Source organism: Danio rerio, chromosome 13, assembly GCF_049306965.1.
Source record: "Danio rerio strain Tuebingen ecotype United States chromosome 13, GRCz12tu, whole genome shotgun sequence".
Lineage (NCBI taxonomy): Eukaryota > Metazoa > Chordata > Actinopteri > Cypriniformes > Danionidae > Danio > Danio rerio.
The window spans coordinates 39,150,613-39,173,491 of record NC_133188.1 but is presented as its reverse complement, the minus strand read 5'-3'; the positions used below and the strand labels follow the sequence as shown (position 1 = coordinate 39,173,491).

Sequence of the window (22,879 nt, the reverse complement as noted above, 5' to 3'; positions counted from 1 at the left end):
GTACCACAATACTCACAATTCCATATTTTGTTTCCGATATTGATATGTCACGATTTTAGCGATACTGCCATATATATCATTATTGCAAACTGAAAGTGGGTCTGTGAGGGAGAAACTAGCGGAAGATTCTGGAGAGGCGGGATGTCTAAAACCCACAAATACCTTTAGTCCAGTTTGGACAGAAGTAAGTGTTCTTATAAGATTTTCACTATTGCAATGGCTCATCTGTCAGTGTTTTTGACGCCAGTGAGTGTCTGATGTATTGTTAGAGTATCGATAATGTATCGCAGCTGGAAATATCACGATATACTGTCATATTAATTTTTTGTCCCACCCCTATTGTACATTTGGATATTTGACAATTAGATTTTATTTTTTTAGAGATATTAATTTCTATATATAATAAGACTTAAATCTCGTTACTTTAAGAGAGATATTTTTAGAGAGTACAATTAAATTGAACATTTCTAATGGTAGATTTATACAAGTTGATTAACTCAGTGACTGACTTCAGATAACAGCTGAAGGTTCCACATCAGTTCTTTATCCAGCTCTTCTTCGTTTAATACCTCTTCATCTAAAGAAATATTCAAAAGAAAAAAGGTTATGCTAACATAAAAGCATGAGTCCATATACTGGCATTAACACTTTACAAGGAGATACTGTAGAACTCACTGGCTGCAATTTGTAATATGGCACTACAGCAGTGAGGCAAAAACAGCTTCAGAGCTTCTGCTGGGTGACACTGAAAGGAAAAGAAATATGTGAAATTATCAGCCAATTATGAAATGTTTTGAGTAGCACTGTCATCTCTGGCAAATAAAGTTTAGGATACTGACTTTGGTTGTAGCTCTGCACATGTCTGCAACCATCCGTCCAGCCACATGAGTCTCAAAAATGCTTGTAGTGGCGAAGTTAAAGACTTTATCCAGAGCCACCTGTGAGAACGAAAGAAATGTGTTCAGGTATCACCACATACTTACAGCACATTTAAAGTTTAGGGATTTTTAAAGTGATAGTTTACCCAAAAAATGACATTTACCCACTATTTCCTCACCCTTAAGTGGATCCAAACCTTTATGAGTTAATGAACACAAAAGACATTATAAGGAAGAAAGTTAAAAAACCAGTAACCGCTGACTTCCATAATAGGAAAAACACATACTATGAAAGTCAATGGTTACAGGTTTTCAACATTCTTCAAAACATCTACTTTTGAGCTTAACAGAAGAAAGGCTTGAAATAAGGGTGAACAAACATAACTGAAATATCATTTTTGGGTGAACTAGCTTTTTAAAATGTATTGTTTCAATTAGAAAGGACATAAAATAGATTAAAATGCATCCATGCTGTTATAATATTACTTTTTAAATACAAATTCTGCCCTTTTGAACACTTTTTAACTAATTAGGGAGATCTGGAGATCAGTATCGGCCAATAATCACATTTTACGACTCAGTCAGTACTCACCAATCTGACCGATTTCATGAACCGATCGCAGGTGTTTTAAATCAGATAAAATACCCTGGAAATCATGTAGAACAGATTGAGAGAGGCACGGGAATGTTCTAAGCTTTACATTTGTTAGCTTAGATGAATAGCACAGTAAACATATCCCGAGCACACATCCCTGCCTCTCTCATTGAGCGATCAAGCTGCTGTGAGGCTGTCCGGAGCAAAAGAGCTGCATACACAGATGTGCTAGTTGGAAAGCAAAATATCAGAACGGCCTTGTATTTAGGCCTTTTTACATATATAAAAACTGAACGTTCTGTGCTTTTGACTATCTTATGTATTATCTTCTGTAAAACTGCTTCATGTCCATACTACATGATTATAAGAGACATAATAAAGGGACTATACGCAACATTCTTCATTTATTTTCTTGGGTAAGGAGGGATCTCCAGTTCAGTGGCATACTTAGATGAAAAATGTGCTTCATGCATTAAAAAGCTTGAATAATCAGAATCGGTACTTGGTATTGGCTGCAAAAATCCTGATCGGAGCATCAATACTATTCAGAAAAACGAATTTAAATGTATTTGTACCGACCCTTTAACTTCTGAATGGTAGTGTGTTATTGGTTTTAACTGTGTGCTTATAATGACCTGGAATATTTCCATAGAGCACTGTGTGAGGATAGTGCTGAATGTGGAGGACAGTCCAAGCTCTACCAGACTCTCCAGATGAGTCATTTTCTCCATCTCCATCTCCTCCCGGGTCTGTTCCAGTGTACTAGTGTCAATCAGGGCAAAACACCTAAACATGAGAGAAAGAGAATGAGGGTGCAAAAAGAAATGCACATGTACACTGAGACTACAGTAATGATGAAGCTTCTGAGTATACTGTACCTATCAACAAACTGAAGAACAAAATGCTCAAACTCTGCCGAGGCTGAACACAACTCCTTTTCCACCTGCGCAAAGAAAATCATCTAAATAACTGATTCGCTTTAATATATTATGAGATGTAAAGGAGAGGAGAGGACGTCTGACCTGGGTGAGACCATTTCTTGAATGAATAGCAGATGAACAGTCGACCAATGGCACAAGAGTAACAAAAGTTGCTAAAAACTGGAATGTTATCTGGAAAACAAACGTAATATTATTTATTTTATTATGTTAGAAAATAAAGCACATAAATAAATGAAAATATATCAATTTCTTAGTTAAAGGTGTAGTAAGTGATTGTCTTCAGAAGCATTTTTTGTTGTGCTGGTTGAAAGTCTCTTCACAGTCTAATAGTAATGATCCAAATGTATTTATAAGTATTTTCATATTTTGGGAAAGGCATAAAACAAAAAAAATGTTCATTTAATTAAGTAGAGTCGGGCCGACATCTCTCATAATTCCGATAAGTAGGCTAAACTGTCTGTCAGCAAATGCAGATTTGAACAACTGCGCAGCCTTTTGTACGCAGCTCCGCCGACCACCGCGCGTTTACGAGAGAGGGAGAGAGAGTATGCGCGGCACGATCTGTAAAAATCTGCTGAATCAAAACTTTTTAAAAACCTGAATCAATATTGGAGTTACCTTTGCATGCTGGAGAAAGGATGACACAAAGTCTGAAGGATTTCTGTTAGACAGGTAATGTTCTGTTTTAAAACAGATGTTTGTTAGATGTTGTTGTTACAAATGGGTTATATCTTCACAGAAGTGTTGTTCAGCCACTAAAATCTTCCGATGAAAGATTGATAAGACTATTTTCAGTTTCATAAAGGACCTTTTACAGCATCGATAATGTAGATTTTAATAGTTTAACAACAAAACACAAGTAAATACTGCTATTCCGCCTAGTCTCCCTTTGTTGTTTACCATGCAACTCTAATTATTACTCTGAAATCACATGTCAGTTTGGCTTGCACGCCGCCGGACAAGCACTAGTTGCTTTTAACACGAGAGAGGGTTCTTTTTCTGTGCTCGTGTTTCAGGAGGCGTGGCTCTAGACAGCAGGGGACGGACTGTGATTCAGAGATTTATGCTAAGCTGTTAGCATAGTGGAAGATTACTTACTGCACCTTTAAGACATGGAATAATATATTCCAACTATAATCCACAATCTTTCACCAGTAATATTTTATTTATTTTTTATAATAATTTTTTTAGAGGTTTTTCATCTTTAATGTGATAGGTCAGTGAAGGACAGACAGGAAAGCATTGGAAGCAGTGAGAGGGGAAGGATCGGCATAGGACACCGAGCAGGGAATCGAACTCGGGTTGCCGTGGTGCTATATGTTAGCACACTTAACCACTAGGCTATTGGAGCCGACATCAGTGTTATTTTAATATTATTTATAATTAGTGCTCCCAAACGATTAACTGTGTATATTTATGTATAAATACACACACATACTGTGCATAAAATACAAACATATACAAAAGAAATACATATACGCATATACATTTATATTGATTTGTATTATATATATATATATTTTTTTTAAATATAGATATAAATTTAGATATAAATAAGTTTATATCTAAATATAAACAAATATTTTGTTATACAGAATAGTCATGCATATATTTAAATACACAAAACTATAAAGCACAAATATATTTTTGTAAATATGAACTCTTATTTTGGATGCAATTAAAACGCAACAAATCATTTGACAGCACTATTTACATAATGTAATATAATATAATAAATATATATTACTTACCCAAACACACACACAAATTCTACTAAATTTTAAAGGGTCATGAAACCCGCCCTGTCTCAGCAGGGTGTTATCACACTTCTACTTCGAAAAAAAGTATGAACTGCTGGAAGGGTTTAGTTTTAATGGAATTTTTGATACCGCAGACCACATGTGAGAAAAACAACCCTCTGCATTTCATGGTAGATGCAGACAGTCAGACAGACAGACATATCCTATCACAAAACCCGGCAAATATCATACGTGGCGAAAATCCTACACGACGGTAATACTTTGATTAAGGTGTTTACATTTGAAGAGCAGCATTTACAGCAGATCTTTCAGTTCATAATATTGTAGTGCTATTAACGTACTGTAAACTTAATAACTAAATCATTTTGACTTAGGTATGTCTTTAAAAACTGAAAGAGTACTGCTGACAAAACTAACTAACTTTGTCATCTGAATAGACATAAACAAAGAACACTGATCACATGCTTGCTATATATTTTATTTGACATATCCCTACAACACTTTATATTGATCATGATATTGAGTTATATGAATCCCACACCAATGCCTAAACAACAAAAAATGGAGAGAAAACACTTGAGGAGACTCTCACCATGCACTTGCTGAAGTCATTGGGGTCGACTCCAGGCAGAGCCCTCATGAGAAGAGGCAGCATGTGTTTGGGGCCCTCCGGAAACCTCTGGCCCCCAGCCACCAGGCTTCGTGCCACACCGATCATACAACTTAAAGTGGCAGTCAGCTGATGAGGCTCAATGAGGGTCTCCATGGCTGGATATGTCCTTCAGTGAAGAGGAGAAAAGATGTTGTCAGAGTTCCCTTTTTAAGCCAAATTTCGTGACTTTTCCTTGATTTTCATTGACATTTTTAGTTTGATTTTTCATGACCAATATTGAGCACTGAGCAGACAGAAGAGAAGTTTTCACATCGTATCTGTTTAGGACTTTGTGCTAAAACCCAAAACAAAGCTGCACTGAAGGTTATATTGAATTGCATTATTTAAATCAAGGGACTTAACCAGTTAAACTCTGCTGCTATTTTGGGATTTCCGCCTGGATTTTGCCTACTCAAATTTAAAAGCTTCCCAAATCCACATGCAGAGGTGTAAATGTAAAAATTTGGTACCATTTTAAAGAAAACCCTTTGAAGTTTCATAAAACACTATTGAATTAGTTTAAAATAACTGTATATGTTGTCTGTGTTATAATAAACACCTACACCTTTTTGTATTTTTTTTAAACTCAAATTTGAAAGTGTACCTTTTAGGTACTGTGTTGTCTAGCGTGCTGAAATAAATTTTGGTCGTTCCTGCACATGTCTGTAATCATAAGAAAAAAGAAAAATGTCTCTACCATAATCTAGGCAAAAGTTATTGTATTCCAACTGATGAGAGGTGCTATACAAGCCTCAGGGATCGATCATTGTTTAAATATTTCACTATTCTTTTATTTGATCAAACATAATTCACTATGTTTGGACCACATCAGACATATAAAAGGATTACTTATGCACGTCACCTCAAAAACAGAGGAGAATGGCCCTGAAGCACACAGCATAAGGTAATACATGACAGCTGTCTGTGCTATCTGGGGTTGCTTAGTGATCATAAATATATTGTTTTCATTTCTGCGCCATGGAAACACCGCAATTCATTCGGCAACTGTTTGGTATGTGAATATAGCTCAGTAAAAGAATACTAGAACCATATAAGCACTGGCAAGAGCTTTCATTTGAGCTAAAACTTGTACATGTGTCATATGAAAAATATGAAAATGAACCAATGTAAAATACCTAGCTTGGGTATCCAAAATAATGCATTTAAGTGTAAATAACTTTTGTACAGTAAAATAAAACCAAAGTGATGCATATGTGCATAAAATATCGATTCTACACTTTCAAACGAAACCACTTACGGGGGTCTAGTGCAATGCTAGCCTTTTAAATCTTAAAGTGAAAACCGATGATCGATGGTACCGGGTCCACAGAGTTTAAGTGAACCTTTCCAATTAGCTTAAAACAGTGGTTCCCAAACTTTTTGCTGTGTTTACCACTTTCTAATATTTGACGCCTGTCAAGCAACCCTTTCTTCGATTAAACTCCACATTTTTAACTACAATAACTAAATACACATATTTTCTGTAAACGTGATTAATATAAAAATGATAAAATGTGTAAATTTAATAAGCAAGCTTTTATGAAGTTGACTACTTTCCCAGCGTCATTAAGTACAGAAAAAAAAATCATCTGGCATGTTTTTCATTGTTAGATCTTCTTGGTGGATGCTGCAGTGTACCCAGGAAACAGATGGTGCAACTTTTCGGATGAAAGCTCTAGCTCCTTTGTGCCTTCTTTTTTCTTTTTCTGCAGTTCCTTCATTTTTCAAAAAAAAAAAAAAAAACTTACAGCCATGTCTTGTAAGTGGCTGTGCCTTGTTTGTTAGTGTCGGACCATATATGAGGGCTTAAGACTGCTATTAGCTAAAACCACACCACAGACTACACATTGCAGATTTTACACCATTACAAACATTGTCTCATGCACCCCTGGTGGTTAGACTGTGCACCCCAGTTTAGGAACCGCTGGCTTATATCATTAATTCATCTAGTGCTGGGCAAGTTTGTGTTGACATAATTTAAATGTGTGTACAGTACTATTTTTTATATTTAGATATAAAATATGTCTATGATACAAATTATATATACATTTGAATATCAACATAATTTTTGGTAACACTTTAGTTTAGGTCACAATTGATGCTATTATCTATTGGGTGGCTATTAAGATATTAACAGTTCATTATTAGTTAAAAAGTATGATCGTATTCTGCATCCCTAATCCTACCCAAAACCTAAACCAAACTTCTATCTTACAATCTATTAATAAGCAGCTAATTAGTAATTTATTAAGCATGCAGTATGTATGTGTGTGTATATCACATTTACATAATAAATATATATAACACACACACATATATTATATAGAACAAACTTTTATTTTGGATGTGATTAATCATGATTCATCTTTGCCCAGCACTAATTAAAACATTAACACTATTATTACATAATAAGGCAGAAATAATAATTAAAGAAATTATAATGCTTTAAAACTTGCCAGTAAATAGCTCACAATTCGCTAAATGTTCAGTTCTGCCAGTGACCCATTTACAGATATTAACTTCTCCTTGTGACCCATTTAAAAAACTAAATAACAACAAAATAAAAACTTATGCCTAACATGACACAACAACAACCCCTGATATTCCATGACAAAACAATATGAAATTCTCTGACATTCAAAGTCTGGAATAAACTTTATAAAATTCCATGATTTTCCAGAAAATCCATGACCTGTGAGAACCCTATGTTATAATGCTTGAGCTCACCATCCATTCTTCTAAACCAACTACCTCTGGTTCGTTAACTTGATTAATTTCACAAAACTTATATAATATTGACAAACTTAGACAAAATATATTATTATGTACTTTAAAAACAATCAAACACACACTCACTTCTCCAGGACTGGAGGAATGACCAATTCAGGTCGGAGCAGGGCAAGGTTTTGCAGGGCTTGGGCTGCATCCAGACTGCCAGTTTTGCTGAACATGGCCAGCAGGACGGGTTGCTTTATGCTCTCCACAAAGTCTGTGATGTCCTGCTCACTGAGAAGGTGGCTCTCTGGAATAGGGGTCAGCCATGTTGGCGTCCGGTAACGCTCTCGATGGAGGCGTTTCACAACACTGGCAGGTAAACGCTGAAGGAGCTTCATAAGTTTCATCTACAGATGGTCAGAACAAATATAAATAAACGTAAATACAAAAATGAGGTAAAATAGCATATGCAGTTGAGAACATTATTGGTAAATTAATTATTAAATTTGTATTATTTAAAAAAATATGTATTTGTTTGAATATTTTTGTAAGGTTTTCACAGTTTTTTAAATATTTTTTTGTACAATATGTAGATATGTATATAAAGGTAAAATAGCATATGCAGTTGAGAGGAAAATTATTGGTAAATTAATTATTAAATTTGTATTATTTAAAAAATATGAATTTGTTTAAACATTTTTGTAAGGTTTTCACAGTTTTTTATGTACAATATATATATATATATATATATATATATATATATATATATATATATATATATATATATATATATATATATATATATATATATATATATTTATATATATATATATATATATATTTTTTTTTTTTTTTTGAAGTTTTTTTTTTTTTTTTAGTTTGCAAATCACAAAAGATGACAAAGTTACAGAATAATAATAGTGTAGACAAAGCAAACATTTTACACTGTTCTCCCTCCCATCAACCCGTTCCCTAAAGAGAATAATGGGAAACTTCATTAATGAAAATAGGAAACGGATTGAATGATTGAACATAAACATTTGTAATGGGTGTGTGATTTTTTAAAAGCCTAAACAAATTCAAACAAACATTTGTGGATGGATTGATTGAACTGTTAATTTTCCTGAGCTTATAATGTCAAAAAAGAGGAATTGCCATTTTTATCAAAGCAATGACTATTATCTTCCTGCCGTAAAACACTCTTTAAAGCCTTTAATGCCCAACAAAGAACGCACAGCTCTTTTGCAAAGAAAGGACACTTTCTGTAAGCTTCTGAAAACAAATTCACAGGCGCAGACTGCTAACAATTTCATCAACAGCAGTCTCAAAAAGGAAGACAAAGTAATATGGCAACAATGCGGAGACAATAACTGGACAAAGCTCTCACTGGGTTCACTGTGACATTTGAAACTGAGAACTAGATGCCTCCCTCAGACAAAGCTACACACATCCCTGGAATAACAAGCTGTCCTCGTCTATGAGGAGATGCTTCTAGAAAAAGACTGGCATGTATTGTTGATGGCAGCAGTGTTTAAAACTGACACAGCTGTAGGCTCTTCTAAAGCATTATGGGAGACGCATTTAATCTAGACAGTAACCTGAAGACCCGGTGCATGCTGCTCTTACTACATTACTTCAATTTACTGTATATTGAACATTCATGCCATATGGCAATGTCACTATTCATTCATTCATTCGTTCATTCATTCGGCTTAGTCCCTTATTTATCAGGGGTAGCCACAGTGGAAGAAACCGGCAACTATTCCAGCGTATGTTTTACACAATGGGTGCCCTTCCAGCCGCAACCCAGTACTGGGAAACACACTCACAATATTTATTTTTAATATTTATTTCGCTTTTTAAATAATATAAATATTAGACTATTATTAATTAGCCAACATTCTTCAATCCAATAGGTTTTACCCATTTGCCAGCAAGGCGGGTTTAATAATTTAAAATATGCTAAAATTGACTATGAAGTTATTTTATAAACATTTTAATAAGTGCAGTTTAAGAATAAGCATGTTGTCTTTTCATATAAATATGTTATACTGAATGATGATGGATCATTAGTTGACCTTTATTTTGACATTTTATTTTCACAAATATTTGAAAAATTAAAGTGTACACACTCAATTTTGTAAATGTAATTTGACACCAAAATAATTGTTTTAATTTGATATACAGATGAAGTCAAAATTATTAGCCCCCCAGGATTAGAGAGAGACACATTTCAACACATTTCTAAACATAATAGTTTTAATTACTCATTTCCATGATGACTGTGAAGAAGATTTTTTCTAGATATTTTTCAAGATACTAGTATTCAGCTTAAAAAGTGTCATTTAAAAGCTTAACTAGTTTAATTAGCTTCACTAGGCAAGTTAGGGTAATTATGCAAATCAATGTATAAGGATGGTTTGTTTTGCAAAACAATATTGTTTAAAGAGACTAATAATAATGACCTTAAATTGACTTTAAAAAAATTAAAAACTTCTTTTATTCTAGCCGAAATAAAACAAATAAGACTTTCTCCAGAAAAAAAACTATTATAGGAAATATAGTGAAAATCCCTTGCTCTGTTAAACACCATTTGGTAAAAAAAGAATAAATAAATAAATAAATAAATATTTTGTCTTTGACTGTAAATGCCAAATAAAAATAAAAGTCAGAAAACTACACCAGTAACTCACCAGCCAGCGGCCGTGGTTGGAAGGGTGAAAAAATGAGGTGATGCCATTGAAAAGGCCACTGAGCTGGGTCTGGGCCTGTTTGCTGGGCCCTCCCTAAAACAGATATAGAGCGAATTCATTACAGCATAACTGTATGGTTTTAAATATTGTTCAAAAGAAATGAAGAATATTCTTCAGGTGCTTTATTTTACACTGACCAGCAAAGCAGAGATCCAGATGACCACATAACTGATGTCATAGGCATTTGTCAGGTATCTGGAAACCAGCATCTGGCTGGATCCTACAGGAAGATTGAGACTCCTCAAGATCCTGGTGAAGATCTGAAACACAGACAGAGTGGGAACTGTATAAGAGAGAATTGAAAATAACTATTCGCACTAAACCAGCAATGCTGAATGGCTAATTGCACGCACGCACACACACACACAGAAAATTAATTGAAATAACACGCATTGAATTACATTTTGATGTGATGTGTCTTTTAAAATGGCAGAAAAAAGACCATCTCACCTTTGGTATATAAGGGTCCCAATCTATGTAACCAATGTTGTCATTTGCCAGTCGTGCAAAAAGACTGACAAGATTCTGAAACACAAAATCCATTGACGATGCTGATGAAATTAATTACCTGGTTGGACAGAAATTTACTAAGATGATCAAACTCACCACTTCCCAGCTTGGAAGGTTTTGAACTGACACCCACAGGCTTATCAAATCATCAAACCAAAGTCTGTAGAGACACACAAAACAAAATACCCCATGGCACAGCAAATCAAATTATAGTTCATGTTTAGGTTTTTGCATTTATTTAAGAATGAATGACATTTTATAAAAAAATAACAAATGGTTAGCTTATCCATTTTTCATCATACATGATATACTGTAGGATTCTGTCCCTATTATGTCCTATTTTTATGTCTGCTTAAATAAAATTCATGAAAGTGATTTGAATTAGATACATAGCTTATTAAATCCAAGTAAACAATAAAAAATGCCAAAATTTGGATGAAAAAAAGCTTAACATACCTAAAGCTTTTACATAAAAATAAAACAATCATTGATGTGAGCAATATGTTTATTATATGAAAAAAAAAAAGATTATTCAAAACTGTATTTTGTTTTAAATTATTTCAAAAGTATCGCTTACAAACTGTTAAAACTTGGTGATTTGGAGGACATTGACATATACAGATTTGCATTTAAGGACATTGGAATAAAAGTATAAAGATTTAAAATAAATGTTCTGAATATGGCTGACATGATTTTCCAATGAACAACATTTGGGTGTCTTAAATAAAGGTAAAAATGCATTATACAACCCCTGGCAAAAAGTATGAAATCTCCACTCTTGGAAGATGTTCATTCAAATGTTTGTGCAAAAAAAAAAAACAAGCCAACCTTCTGGTTGTATGAAACACTCAAATAAAAAAAGTAAAAACAGTTGTAATAAAAAACTTAGGTAACACTTTATAATAACTGCACACTATGAATCATTTATTAAGCATTAGCAAATAGTGAATTCATCATTTGTTAAACATCAACTCAATAGACGTTAGTAAGCAGGTTAAAAGTGCAGATACAAATGCTGTATTTTTGATAAATAAGCACATTTAAATTGTGCTTAATGATTGTACTTTCATACTTTTTTACTGACCAATTTTTCATAACTAATTTAAGCATTGCATTATTTACGAATCATCATAAATTAAAACAACAACAATATAATAATTTAGCAATGTATTATGATACATTTAAGTACAAATATAATAATAAATACAGTACAAATACAGCAATTATATTTTGGTTAAGATTTATTTTTCATTTGATACAGTTTTATTTGTGTATCTTCAAATGAATAGAAATTAATAAAGTCATTTTTTTTTCAGTTTAAAATATAACTAAGCCTTTAATTGTCATTTATAAGGGATTTATAAACCATAAACAGTCCTCACTTTAGATTAGGTCACAAAACTAGGTAAAGTTGAGTTAATAAAGCATTTATTAACATAAAAATGAACTATTGAAATATGCCTGAATAATAAGATATATACATGTTGATTTAAATAGTTTGTTTACATTCTGAACATTCTTTAAAAAACAGCAACTTCACTCAAATAACTGGTTTGTAAATAATGCAATACTTAATTTATCAAAAAATCATAATTAAAGCATGAAAGTACAATTATTAAGCCCATTTTAAATGTGCTTAAAATTCAACAATAGAGCATATCTGCAGTTATAAACTGCTTACTAACATCTATTAATGTAGAGTTATTACTTAACACATAATGAATTAACTATTCTCTAATGCTTAATAAATGATTCATAGTGTGTAGTTATTATAAAGTGTTAGCAAAAGTTGTAATTAGAAGTGTTTCATACAGCCAGAAAGTTAGATTAAAGTTTTGTGGGATGTATGTGCTTGTTTTTTTTTTCTACACAGTTAAACATTTGAATGAACATCTTCCAAGAGTGGCGATTCCACACTCTTTGCCAGGTGTTGCAGTCATTAGTTTCGTCACTGAAAAAAAAGCTCCATTAAACAGGAAACATTCATTAAAAAAAGAATAACACACGTTTAAAAACATTTCGCCTTTGAACCATAATTTTTTTTCAGTCGATTAGCCTGTTCACCAAGTATAAAGACTGATAGGGAATACTATGCAAAGTAAAGCAGGCTGAAACTAGGTCAAAACAAGTTTGAGGCAAGTCTCACTTGAAGCCCTTATCATGCAGCTCTGGGGGGAGAGTGGTGGGCAGAAAGAGCTCAAAATATCCCATCGCCTTCTGCATGGTCACGTCAAACGGGCACATCAGAGGCTTCCACTCATCCAGCATCTCCTGTGTGGCTGATTCTGGGAAATATCTGCACACACACACACACACACATGCAGAGTGATTTTGTGATTTATTATTGCTAACCTGTGACCTAAAGTGTTGTATAAGTGTATAAAATGTGGATTTAAAAGTTTGAATTTAACAACATGACTTCAAAATGTCACACCACGCTGTTTGGAATACGAGCAAACCTTTAGTAACTGGATAATTAGTTAACATGCTTCAATAAAAGGATTACTGTCTGGCAGCCAAAGCTAAATTAAGAATACAAACATACACCAACACCATCAATAATCTACTGGCCTAGTTGTCAACAACAATGCATTCTCTGCACAAGCTGAAAGTTAGGACCCACTGTCTGGCCAGTGGCCACATAATAACCTTCCCCAGATGAGCTGAGTAATGTATGGGAACATGCCGCTTTACTTTAACCTAGACAATGTCCATTACTCCAATCTGTGTTACTGTTTTTCATTTGAAACAATGAAAAAAAAACAGATTTTTTTTTGGTATGGTTTTATCCTAAGTTGTCTGCTATTATATGATGTCCGTGTTGACCCCCTGCTAAGGAGAGGACAGCACTGATCCTAGGACACATCAGTCTCTCAGAGACAGGAAATTCCCACAAAGCCAAATTAACAGAGCATTAAACAGGATTAGCAGCCTACAGAGAAACTGAAGATCTGCTGGGAGCACAGTGTTTACATGTAAATGTTTGAACACACTTCCTCATTCTAAGGACATGAAATCGATTTAATTAGTTGAATGAATTTGAGACAAAAAAAAACAGAAAATTATACATTCAGTCTCAGTCGGCGTTGCCATATTGGGCGATTTCCCACCAAGTTGGGTTGTTCTGAATTTGATTTTGCAGGTAAAAAAATGGCAAATTGACAAAAGTTGGGTGGTTTTAAAACATAAATTGGTGAGGGAAAGTTCATCAAAATCAAAATCTGACTCCCTGGACAAATCTGACTCCCATTCACGTGCATGTGCTTCACACAGTGCCTGCAGTTAAACTCACAGCAGTTAGTCATGACACTTTTATCAATCATTTTTCCTGCAATTGACAGCAAAAACCAACTTAGAAGCATTACTTGATTGACAAGAGCACTTCAGTGTGTTCAAAAAAATTGTAAAACGCCAAATGGGACGAATTTCTGCATTTACGCCATTATGCATCTACCTAAATCTATAATAGGAATCCATGGAGCTGCTGTCGAAGTTTAAACTCATGTCTTGTCAACATTTCATGAGTTGCCAAATTAATCATTTTTAAGCTCACCAGATTAACTAGTTGATATCCTTAAAACGAACAAACTGAAACTAACATCTAAAATACTTTAATTTAATTTAATGCAACTTTTAATATTTTAATATTATCTTTAAACAAATAAATCTACAATATATAGGCGAATAGGTGTAATCTACAGAACAATACGTGCAGTGTTGTGATGTGATCCAGTTATGTTGTAATTTTATCATTGTGGTTCTGTGACTGTTGGTGTTGGTTGCTGCATGGTTAAAATGATGACAATTAAAGTAACTAGGCTAATTTCTGAATTAAATCAACAAAACGTAATAAAATATTAATCGAATATTTTGGGCATTTTTTTTTTAGTTTGAGCAGGTTTTGGACATCTTTTTGGCTGGAAAAAAATCTATATCTGGCAACACTGGTATCAGTTCAGTTTATTACCACAGTGTCATTTTCTGGTCCAAACCGTAAGTTGGAAAAAAAATCCTGTTTTTAATATTTTATTTACCTTCAAAACTTACTGAGCAGCCATAATGGACCCTTTTTACAAGTTATGATGCGTTTAACGGTCATCATCATCCAAAATTTTTTAACAGGGAGATCACTAAACCCCCATTTACTTAGTGCCCAAGTAAAAATGGAAAGTGCCCCAGTAAATGCGTTTAGTTACAGTTTACTTTTTATGTAATTGTTTTAATAAAGAGATAATATCTTTAATCTCAGAATAGAATGGTAAAAAAATTATTTGTTGTACTCTTCCATTCACTGCGCTCTAAGTTTACCCAATTATCACAACTTCCGCTACTGAGAAACCTGGAGATGTAAAAGGGTCCATAACAATGCTGCATGCAGGTCTTGATGCAACTGTTTAAGTCTGTATATGCCACTGAATTTCTATCACCTTAGAGAACATAGAGTTCATATTTTACGTGTGAAGGTGACAAATCACAACGCACACATACACAAAGATTTACTGTAATGCTTTTTTTTAATGCCTGTATTGAATCGTAATGAGCAACATTGCAACTATGACAAGAAATAACTTTGTTACACAACATACTGTTTTTTTTTGGCTGTTTAGAAATCTTTGATCCATGATGCATTCATATTTCATTCAAAATGCAGTTAATTTGAATGTGCACTGAGACCATACCTGCCAAAATGCGTTTTCAAACCCAAGAGACCGGGTGTGGGGGGGTGGATTTGGTTGTCTAGGTGTTGGCAGTAAGGTGTCTGAATAACACGGCTAAGTAACTGTGCACCGAGTTTCATGCAGCCACTATGATCAGATACTACTGTATACCAAAATTGGTATTATCGAGGGTGTTATAGATCCGGGGGTGTTATAGACTGTGCCAAAAAGTTGAGGGGGTTGGTGGGGTGGTAGATGGAGGGGGTTCGTGAAATGACAGGAGTTTTCCAGGAGAAATAACAAAACGGGAGGGTGGCGGGGTCTGAAATACTGGGAAAAATGGGAGTGTTGGCAGGTATGACTGAGACCCCTATCTTATTAGGTCACTCGGTTTGCAGCATTCACACTTATGCAAATAAACGGCACAAAAAAACCCCCTATTCTTAAAAATCTTGTTGAAAGTTGCACTATTCTGTGTCTTGTAAAACAAACCAGAAAATGTGCAAGTACTTACGGCCTGCAGCTCTTGATTAACACCTTCAAAACTGCTTCCACTGAGCTGCAGAAAAAAAGATTCAATTAAAAGTGATGAAAACTACTACACCAGAAAACACTGTAATTTTCCATGCATCCATTCTAGGATGTACAAGAACAACACACTAGTGCAATTAAAACTGTTCATGCATTTCGAACCCAATCCTATAATGAACTCAAAAAAGCAAGTGATGAGGCCAATGTTAGAGAACCCTTTGGGAAATAGAGTTTTTTTATTGGTTTCAATTTCTTTGAACACAGTTGTGCTGTGAAATGACAGACACTGGGGGCTGATGGTCCATCTGTGACCTATATAAGCTGGTCTTAGAATGTGTTATCAACCCCATTATATTAAGGACATTAATTACTTCATGAAAGCCAACAGATCAAATCACGCCCAGCACTAGCACGGAAGCCAATAAAAACATGCATCGTAAAACTCACACAGCCAAACAAATGTAAACAAGCTGATGAGTGTCACAGAAACATTGCAGATATGTGACACCCTGACAGGGCCCTGAACTTGATGACCTTTGTTTTGAAGAAATCATTTATTCACCTCTGGACTCACATAGAGGAAAGAATGTGATCCTCTGTAGGGATTGACTGTAGCGGGAGTCATCAAGCATACTGCAGTATCAGATGTCTGCATTAAAGTGCATGGGGGAAAACAGGCGCTACAAACATGCTCAACACTCAGGAACAATGTTAAGCATTCCAGTTGGGAGCAACAAAGTGTTATTGAATGGTGTGAAAGCAGCATAGCATTGTCCTTCACACTGTGAGTTCAGTGGTTTTATTTTGTGCAATGTGACGTGCATCTTATTTGCTGAAGGTGCACTCTATAATTTAATATAAAAAGTAGCACTTTGTATTTTTGTAACTGTTATTTATAAGCAGGACAGTTACAATAAATATACCAAAATCATCAAATATACAGTTGAAGTCAAAATTATCAGCCTTCCTGTGAACTTGTTTTCTTTTTCAAACATTTTTCAAATGATGTTTAACAGAGCAAGGAATCTTTCACAGTATTCCATATAATATTTTTCTTTTGGAAAAAGTCTTATTTGTTTTATTTCAGCTAGAATAAAAGCAGTTTTTAATTAAGAAAAAAAAAAAACATTTTAACAGTGCTTAATTTGAGCTGGTGTCCCCCCTGCAATCGAGTCCGCTTAGGACCCCTAAAGGATCGTCTGTGGTGAATGCCTGATCAAAAGCTATTATTGTGATACCTTGTTGTGTGGTTAATCAGAGCTGCGTTAGCTTATTGTAGCCAGGAGGCTAATGGTATGACTATGCTAGCACATGAGCTATCTGAGGTAACTAAATAGTATAAAAGATACATTAAATGCTCATTTTCATAACCCATGCTTGCCTTTAATTATACATAAGTTTATAAAAGAGTAGATATAGACCAGCAAAGATGTGTGGATTGTGTGCGCGCGCACGCACACAAAGGTAGACACTTTGTGTCATCAGCTTTTTTACATTTACAATCACTCTGACTCTCATTGATTGGTGCTTATTGTTTCACGTGCAGCAAGCAGCAAAAATAAAGTGTGGCATACTGGCCTACCTAAAAAATATTTATATTTTCAAAATGCCAGAGGCAGTTAAGCATATACTGTATATTTTTTTTAAACCACAATTAAATCTGATAATGAGCCTGACCAAGAGAAGATGAAACTGCGCCCCTGGATCATGATAGCAGGGAACAGAAGCAAAGCATTCTCAAGTCAGCCAGAAAACATGACAGAAAAAGTAACTATGGGCTTTTCTTAAAGATTAAACAGAGCGAGTCATTTTCGCTTGGCACATAATAGTAAAGTGAACTGAATGTCAGTGGTGTTAGTAAACTGAATAGTTATGTTTTATACGATTTATGTTTGTAGCTACATGTTTGATTTTTTTTATCCATGGCTGATCCATAACATTATATTGCACAAAATAATTATAAAATAAATAAATAAATAAATAAGACCGTTCATAAATTTGATGCTTTTTTCTGCTATAACTGCTTAATAATGTCATGTTCTGGAAAAAAACTGTAATTGTGTGGCAGACGCCGGTTACGTTAACTTTTACTTTCTGATTTTGTTCCAGAAATTTTCCATTTACAAATGAAGCACTGCATTTTAAGGTCAATATTATTAGCTCACTTTAATTTTTTTTTCTGCTTGTCTACAGAACAAAGCATCTTTAAATAAAGATTTGTCTAATTAGCCTAACTTGCCTAGTTAACCTAATTAACCTAGTTTAGCCTTTAAATGTCCCTTTAAGCTGAATATAGTGTCTTATATATTTAGTAAAATATAATTTACTGTCATTATATCAAAGATGAAATAAATCAGATATTAGAAATGAGTTATTAAAACTATTATGTTCAGAAATGTGCTGAAAAAACACCTTCATTCCATTAAACAGAAATTGGGGGAAAAAAACGATATAGGGGGGCTAATAATTCAAGAGGGTTAATAATTCTGACTTCAACTGTTTATCAACAGTGATGCTAGAAATGGATCCATTTTTGGAAAAAACAGGACATCCATTTCATTGCTGTGTTTATAGTGAAATGGATAAAATATTATTGACCTAATGAATAAACACTTCATGCATCCATTGCAAACAGATTTTAAGGCCAGTAAAATAAGTGCAAAATATTATTGAGTGCACCTTTACATAGTAATATTAATAATTGTCCTTACCACCTCTGCGCAAGTTTAACAATTATGTGTTTTGAAGAAGAGCGTGGCCGCAGAGAACTGAACATGAGAAGAGAAAAAAAAAAAGACAAGCACACTCAGCACTTCCTGATGACTCAGACAACACTTTTCTGTGATGCTAAGCATCAGCACCAGTACTCGGATGAATGCAGATTCACAGAACTAAGAGCGCTGAGCATGTCTCCTGAGACATCATCAAAAAATAAAGCTGGTATGGAAGTTATTAAGGTAACTAGAGTATAGAGCACAGTACACTTAATACTGTGCACAGTACTGTTTTATTGAGTAGAGATGTATGTATTTTCCACAAACAAGAAACAGTATTTTGTATATTTAGTTTTAATATTGCTGAGAAAAGAAAAAGATGCGAGACTAAGCTATTATTGTTATTTAATGTTTCATACGGGATGTGAATGTACCTGGGAAACCAGTTCAGACCGAGGTGCTCAGTCTTTGAGTACAGGATCCGGTCCTGGAGCTCATACAAGGGTCGCCATGGCAATTCTAGGTCCTCTCTTGAGAGCAGCTCCTTCTTCCTGGAAAACAAACCCATGGACGTGTCCTAAATGTATTTGGTGAACATACAAACTTCAGGTGGCTTTTCTGTCACACTGCCATATTAACAGCAGTTAAAAATGTCAATACCTAATGAATTCTAAAATAAATTCCCATAAGAATGGGATACAGTTTATAAATTCATTACATTCATTATATTATTATACTATATAGCATATAAATATACTAACCAGACCAAATCAAGTAATTACAACTAGTAATTCCATAAACAATGCAATGGAAAAATATAGACAATGTTGTGCTCATCTCAATTAATGAAACCTGCTTTTTTGGTCTTTTTGCAGAGCTTGTTTGTAATCTACTACAAAATGACCCCAATCTAGTATATATATATATATATATATATATATATATATATATATATATATATATATATATATACACACGCACACACATATTTATTTATACATAAAGGCTTACTTTAGCAGTGTGATGAGGAGACGTGCGAAGCTCTGCATCATACTGATCTCGAGTTTGGGGATGGTGACCAGCTCGTAGAGCAGCTTGACAAAGAGCACATGGTCCTCTTTGTTGAACTTCCTTCCATATAATCGGATATACCTAAAGGAAATGTGTGGTGTAGTATCAAAACACTTTAAATACATTCAAACTATGAAAACAGAACTTTGTCAATTCTAAAACTGGCAGTGTTGAACCTCAACTTCTGATTTATTAGGGGATAGTTTAGTCAAAATTTGAAATGTGCAATTATGAGTGTATCGTTTAGATTGGTCTTATGATGTCTTTGAATTCTTAATGTAATTTGTGTATTTGTTAATTAATTATTTTTTATTTATATATCCCTGTGTTTGATTGTTTTGTGTACCCAATGGGGAAAACCCTATATGTGTGTAAATCTGAAAACTCCAATAAAAAAAAAACTAAATTAAAAAAATATCTAAAATTTGCTTGCCATTTACTTACTTTCAAGTGTCAATGAGCTTTTTTTCTGTTGAACATAAAAGAAGATACACTGGAGAGTGAAGAATGTTGGAAACTGGTAAACTAATAAACTACTATGGGAGTCAATGGCTACTGGTTTCCAACATTCTTCAAAATATCTCCCCTTGTGTTCAACAAAAGAAAGAAAATCAAACAGGTTTGGAAAAAATGGGGAAGTGTTAATAATGGCTGATTTAACATTTTTGATGATTACTGTATTATTACTGTAAATATTGGATCATAACATAAGCAATGTGCTTCTATGAATAAAACAGAGCTAACAACTTTAGATTGCCTTGTCTTATATTGGTAAGTGATTGGTTACTCTATGTTGAAATGAGAAGTTAAAGAAGCATCATGTAACGTCCAAGCACATCACTTTAATTAGAAGATTTGGGTCAAGCTGTCAAAGCTTGCTTTCCAATGAAAAGGAAGTTGACTGGTGGCTGACCTGACACAATCAAATAATCTAGGCCAGACCCAGATACCAGTTTCAGTTCTGAGGATGGCGATAGCTTGCCAAGTGGGTTTTGTTTAGATTCTCTCTGGAATGGCAGAGGTGAAAACCATGTCCTAAACACTGCAGGACAACTTCCAATACAAATACGTGACGCTTAGGTAACCATGAATAGATTTAGTGATGTCCTGGTTTACTCACATGGCTTGGATGACATTGAGGACAATATTTCTGCGCATGTTTACTGTTTACAGATATGAGGATTGCATCTCATAAGAGTCACAAGCAGTCTGACATCAGTAACTGTTTGTGCTTGTGCTCCTAGAATAGCAATAGAGTGGCGAAAACATGACCAACAAGTCATTTTGCAATCACTGACAAATTATGGCTTGTTGAACACCTGTCATTCCCTTACCTTCACTTTAACTTTAAAGGCTAAAAACCAAAATAGTCCACATTTAGTAACCTTTTCTATGTTGTTATAAAAGCTAACTGTAACTGTTCTGTCGACCAGGCATTTAAACAAACAACTCAAGATAATAAAACACTTGGTTAAATCCTCTTTCGATTATTCTCAAATATTGTATAATGTTTTAACAATGACTCAAGTAAAACAGTGCATGGACTACGCATGCGCATAAGCGGAAAGCTCGCTGTACATTAGCGCTCTATTTAAAACGCACTTGACTGGAGATATTTTTACTTTATCCTTATCCTCCTAAATACAAACGGGTCATTCGGGTTTGCCTGGTCTGGACTGGAACATCACATTTCCAGTTAAGGATATTAGGATTTAAGGAATACAATATTCATGATCATATTCTAGGGCAAGTCCATTATTTAAATTAGTCGGTAGACAAAACGAATTAACCCTGGGTAATACATGGAGTTAATGTTTCTTAAATACTTACGTGGAAAGTTTCCTCGTCCAAAACAAGACCCCTGGCCAGACCTCTCGGAGTTGGACGGCTCGACCGAGGTTTCCTTTGATCTGTGCCAAAATTTCATTGGACTCATCGTCAAGTTTGTCCTTGTACGGCAGAAGTTCGTTGTAAACAATATCTTTCTGCGGAGAAAACCCTAACAATTCGGATGCCTCTTTTTTCATTTTAACGTTACAGTTCTCTAATTCCGGCTCCTCCACTTCGATTATATTGGAGACAGTCATGAACAAAAAATATTCCGAACAGTGAGAAAAAATAAAAAATATATACAGTGGGTTAAGAAAATTACACAACTATTATGAATGTCAAAAACATAATACAGCGGTGAAATTTCCTTGCCGGAAGACGCGCGCTGTCATCGTTCGTGTCGTTTCTGAGCTCTCTAGGACAATGATGACTTCTTTTAAGCAGAAGCGCTTGTTGTCATGCATCGTATTTCTATACGAGCGCTCCATGTATTCGTTTCCATTCAGCTGTAACCAACCAAACACACACATGCCGCAACTCCACCCTCCTCACTGACGTCACTTCCACCTAACGGTCTCCTAATATAACAGATCCAGGAACAGTTTACCGAGAGTTGACACCGGAGAGGAAAGAATGAATCGGTTTGCCCTGTGAAAATAACTTCATTCCGATGTTATTTCACAACATTATTTAGAAAAATTAAATAAAAATAATGAGGCCTAAGTGATTTTACCCAGGTGTAGACCAATAGAATCATTTATTCAATGAATCAAATATAAAGAGATCATCTTTAAATTACTCATAAATTAACAAATATTAAACTACTATATTAGGTTATTCAATATTTATATATCGTTTAATTTAATCTTTTTTTAGTAGTTGGGTGAGGGTTAATTCACCAAAAATAAATTAACTTTAAATTTGCTGTTAAATTTTGTCAATCACCAAGGACATTTCAGTTAAAAATCAACGAATGCTTTATTGAATCAAGGTCTGTGTTGTGAAACACAAATCACTGACTTGTGGTTGTTCAGTTATTGTGGTTGTTCAATATATTTACAACATTATGTTTACAACATTTTTATGTTGAGTTTTGTTATGACGGGAGGATCTTTTAAGCTACATATCTTTCTGATTTGTTGTACCTTACACAAGGAATAATATAAACAGGCCGTTGAATTATTACAAAAATAATGCACCTCTGAGGTGTGGATTATTTCCTAATAATTCAATGGGCCGGAGGCAACACAGAGGATCCGTGGTTAGCACTG

The 22,879-nt window shown here is 34.3% G+C and overlaps 1 protein-coding gene across 2 annotated transcripts in view; it reads right to left on the bottom strand.

Moving 5' to 3' along the window:
- Nucleotides 1-22,164, bottom strand: part of psme4a (proteasome activator subunit 4a) — a 55,287-nt gene extending 33,123 nt beyond the window's left edge. Inside the window, exons 1-18 of one of the 2 annotated variants that reach the window (NM_001423996.1) lie at nucleotides 21,609-22,141; nucleotides 19,719-19,859; nucleotides 19,142-19,258; nucleotides 18,705-18,761; nucleotides 15,977-16,021; nucleotides 12,951-13,100; nucleotides 10,901-10,964; nucleotides 10,745-10,819; nucleotides 10,432-10,554; nucleotides 10,235-10,327; nucleotides 7,683-7,948; nucleotides 4,767-4,953; nucleotides 2,496-2,585; nucleotides 2,352-2,416; nucleotides 2,109-2,259; nucleotides 840-938; nucleotides 676-745; nucleotides 510-577 (exon numbers count right to left, since the gene is read on the bottom strand). In NM_001423996.1, coding sequence (NP_001410925.1) covers nucleotides 510-577; nucleotides 676-745; nucleotides 840-938; nucleotides 2,109-2,259; nucleotides 2,352-2,416; nucleotides 2,496-2,585; nucleotides 4,767-4,953; nucleotides 7,683-7,948; nucleotides 10,235-10,327; nucleotides 10,432-10,554; nucleotides 10,745-10,819; nucleotides 10,901-10,964; nucleotides 12,951-13,100; nucleotides 15,977-16,021; nucleotides 18,705-18,761; nucleotides 19,142-19,258; nucleotides 19,719-19,859; nucleotides 21,609-21,865 — 2,118 coding nt within the window. In that variant the 5' untranslated portion in view covers nucleotides 21,866-22,141. Of the gene's footprint in view, nucleotides 1-509; nucleotides 578-675; nucleotides 746-839; nucleotides 939-2,108; nucleotides 2,260-2,351; nucleotides 2,417-2,495; nucleotides 2,586-4,766; nucleotides 4,954-7,682; nucleotides 7,949-10,234; nucleotides 10,328-10,431; nucleotides 10,555-10,744; nucleotides 10,820-10,900; nucleotides 10,965-12,950; nucleotides 13,101-15,976; nucleotides 16,022-18,704; nucleotides 18,762-19,141; nucleotides 19,259-19,718; nucleotides 19,860-21,608 lie in introns of both variants that reach the window. The other variant, XM_009307492.4, reaches the window with a different exon arrangement.
- Between the last annotated feature and the right edge of the window lie 715 nt (nucleotides 22,165-22,879).